The sequence below is a fragment of the Gavialis gangeticus genome, unplaced genomic scaffold, assembly GCF_001723915.1.
Source record: "Gavialis gangeticus isolate Ggan-Ray unplaced genomic scaffold, GavGan_comp1, whole genome shotgun sequence".
Taxonomy (NCBI): Eukaryota; Metazoa; Chordata; order Crocodylia; family Gavialidae; genus Gavialis; species Gavialis gangeticus.
The window spans coordinates 28,894,526-28,897,575 of NW_017729022.1; the positions used below are offsets into that span (position 1 = coordinate 28,894,526).

The 3,050-nt window shown below is 37.9% G+C and overlaps 1 protein-coding gene across 1 annotated transcript in view; it reads left to right on the forward strand.

The window, feature by feature from the left end:
• TMEM19 (transmembrane protein 19) overlaps positions 1–3,050 on the forward strand; it is a 19,177-nt gene that overhangs the window by 5,462 nt on the left and 10,665 nt on the right. Inside the window, exon 2 of the mRNA XM_019514734.1 lies at positions 2,218–2,331. Within this exon, the coding sequence (XP_019370279.1) occupies positions 2,218–2,331 (114 nt within the window). The remainder of the gene's footprint in view (positions 1–2,217; positions 2,332–3,050) is intronic.

The following is a 3,050-nucleotide window of genomic DNA, read 5'->3' on the forward strand; positions in this document are numbered from 1 at the left end:
AACCTTTACATTTTCTATTTTTCTCTTTAAGAGAAAAATGGGTTCTCTTTCAAGAGAAAATTAGAGGGTGCAAAGGCGTTGGGTTTCGTACCAATAGAAGACAGAAAACCGGAACGTCCTCTATGATGGCCGCCCTACCTTGGGTCACTTCATCCAACCCCTGCCCGAGGCAGGCAGCAGCTGTGTCCCGTGGGGGGACTGAACCTGCGCCCAGGCCGAGCGGGCAGCCCTTGCCCCAGGTCAGTAGACCCCCCAGTGCGTCGGGGTGCCGCTCAGTAACTGCCCGTATTGCAGTGTGCTTTAGTATTTCTAAAAGGAAGTACTAAATTAAGCATGATGCTGTAGCATCATTACTGTATGGCAATGTGTAGACATGGCCACTGAGTGAGAAAAAAGGCCCTATTGGCTGGTTTAAGAACAAGGTAATGTAGATGTAACAAGGTAATAGATAATATTAACTACATTTTTGTCTATAAAAAAAAAAAGAAGGAAAAGAGTCAAGTCCAATCAATACCGAAAAGTAAAATATTTAATGAAGAAGCCTGCTGAAGAAATCAAAAGGTTTTAAACCTTTGCGTATAAGTATAAGGAGTCATTGGGAAAAACTATGGACTGTATCTTTGACACGCTCACCCTGCTGTAAAATGAGAAACAATTAGCATAATTCAATCTAGGAATAGCAAGTCCTAGAGATGAATGAATTGGTACAAAGACAGAAGGACCCAATGAGTTCGCTAAGATGACATCAGCTGTCACTGCAGTTAAACAGTTTAATCAATATTATTGATACAATAAAAAGGTGGGTATACTAGTAGTGCAAAAACCACAAAAAGATGAGCTGTTATGTAGCTGCTAAAGGCTGATCTCATTTTTTAATATAAACACACAAATACTTCCAGAATCTTTCCAGAATAGGAGCACCCCTTCCTATGTAAATACATAGTGATAGTGATCAAATTGTATTACTATGTAAAAGTCAATCTGGTGAGAACATTAGATATTGTATGGGTAATTCAGAATATGTGGACTAATAAACAGGTCTTGCTATTAGACACTAAAAAGTCCTTCAGTAAAATAGTATGATCTTTCCTAAAACCTTTGGTGTTGACAGGGGTTTTGGAGGTAATATGGAATTTCTAATTAATTATTGTTCTTCTGCCATACCAAAAATGTTAATGTGGTACATAGCAGAAAGTGCCATCTACACAGGACCCTGAAAAGATTCTGAAAAGGTTGTCTTCTTTCCCCCTTAATATTTCCTCTCTATTGGATCTTAGCATAAAAAATGCATTAAACAGCATAACTGTTAAAACTTGTTCATATAGTTACTACGAAACCTGTTAAGAAAAAGTACCAAAAAGATCTCTCTGCATTATATATTTATTCAAATGTAGTCCCGCCAGCTCATCACATAAAACCGGTGATTCTCAACTAGGGGGTTGCCAGTTCCTTTGAAGAGTGCCCTGAGGTGTAAGGAAATGAGCAGATAAACAAAGCAGATAAGCACAGGCTCTGGCTTGTCCCTGCTTGGATGATCCCCCAATCCCACTGCCTGACCCTTCTGCAAGGAGGTCATTGCTGTAATATACAATCTAGCTTTTCAAATTGGATGTCACTCGATTCACAAAAGTTATGAAGGGGTGTGTTGGGTCCAATGAGAGGTGCCTTGATTCCAATGAGGGGTGCCTCAAGTCCAAAAAAGGTTGACAATCACTGGCATAAAAGAAATAATACTTTTATTGTCTAAATTGAGGTTTTAGAGTTAGGAACGAAAGATACCTTAACATATATCAGTGTGGTATGTACTAACTGTAAAACTGCGCTTGTCCATTTAACCAAAATTAAAGGACAGGCTCTAATGTATCTTATGTTTTGGATTTTACATTTCACTGCTTATAATTCCCTTTCAATTACTGCATAATTCTGTCTGTTTTTTTTTCAGTGTCTATCATTTCTAGTAAGTAAAGTTTTTATTAATGGCGTACTTTATCTTTATATGCATTAATTTATGTGAGTGTTAAAGAAAATACCTAAGGTGCTTCTTTTTTAGTTTTATGCCTTGTTATTTTTCTTCTGAATTGTAAAGGAGGTAAGGGAAATGTCATCTATGTTACACTTAGAATTTACATGCATACTGGCATATAAACTCTTGTCTGGCATCTCTCTTATAAACCATTTTCATAAGGCCAATTTTAATTACTTTATTTAACTTCTCAGGTACTTTACGGCCCATTTCTCCCTGGCGTTGGCTTTTTTCAATTGTGTTTCCACTACTGATTTCTTCACAAGGTTATAAAAAAAAGAGTCTTGATCACAGCGGAGCTCTGGGAGGTATGTTTCTTTTGGGAGTATTAAGTGACATGTTTATGGTACAAACCATTGTATTTGTTTTAATTTGTGTCTGGCTATGTGCTTTTAAGACTTTTGTACTCAGTTCTGAACTAAGGGAAATGTGTACAAGCCTGCAATACCTGGCATGGCTTCATGTCTATTTAATGTTGCCTCCCACTTCCACCTCCAATTTGAACAACTGTGTTCATGGTACAGCAATTGCATATTTTAATGTTGCTATTAAAACTTACTTCATTCTGATATTGTTTATACTTAAGTATAGTATGTGCAAGTTCTGTTCACAGATGTAAAATCTGCCACAATGTTGGTCATGAAACCCAAGTTAGTATATACAATTGGGCTTTTGAGTCTGTGGAATCCTTTTGTGGGGCTTGGTGGTTGTAGTCTTTTTTTCACCCATCCAGAGACATCAGAATGAAATAAGGCTTCTGGAAAGAAATTCTTTCAAGTTGAAACAAGTAGTCAGTCCACCCTTCTTGGACCTTCAGTTTACCTGGTAGAAAACCAAGTATCTTCTTGGTTTCCTTTGTTTTGGGACGGGCAGCCCTCCCTCCTTTCTTACTTCCCTAAAATACCATATTTTTCCTCATGCCACGTGCCCTCCCCCCAATACGATGCATATCTTTTTGGAAGGCAAGATGTAGAAAGCAAGATTTTTCTAGTCATGACCTAGAGCTGACTTTTTTTTCATGGAGAGG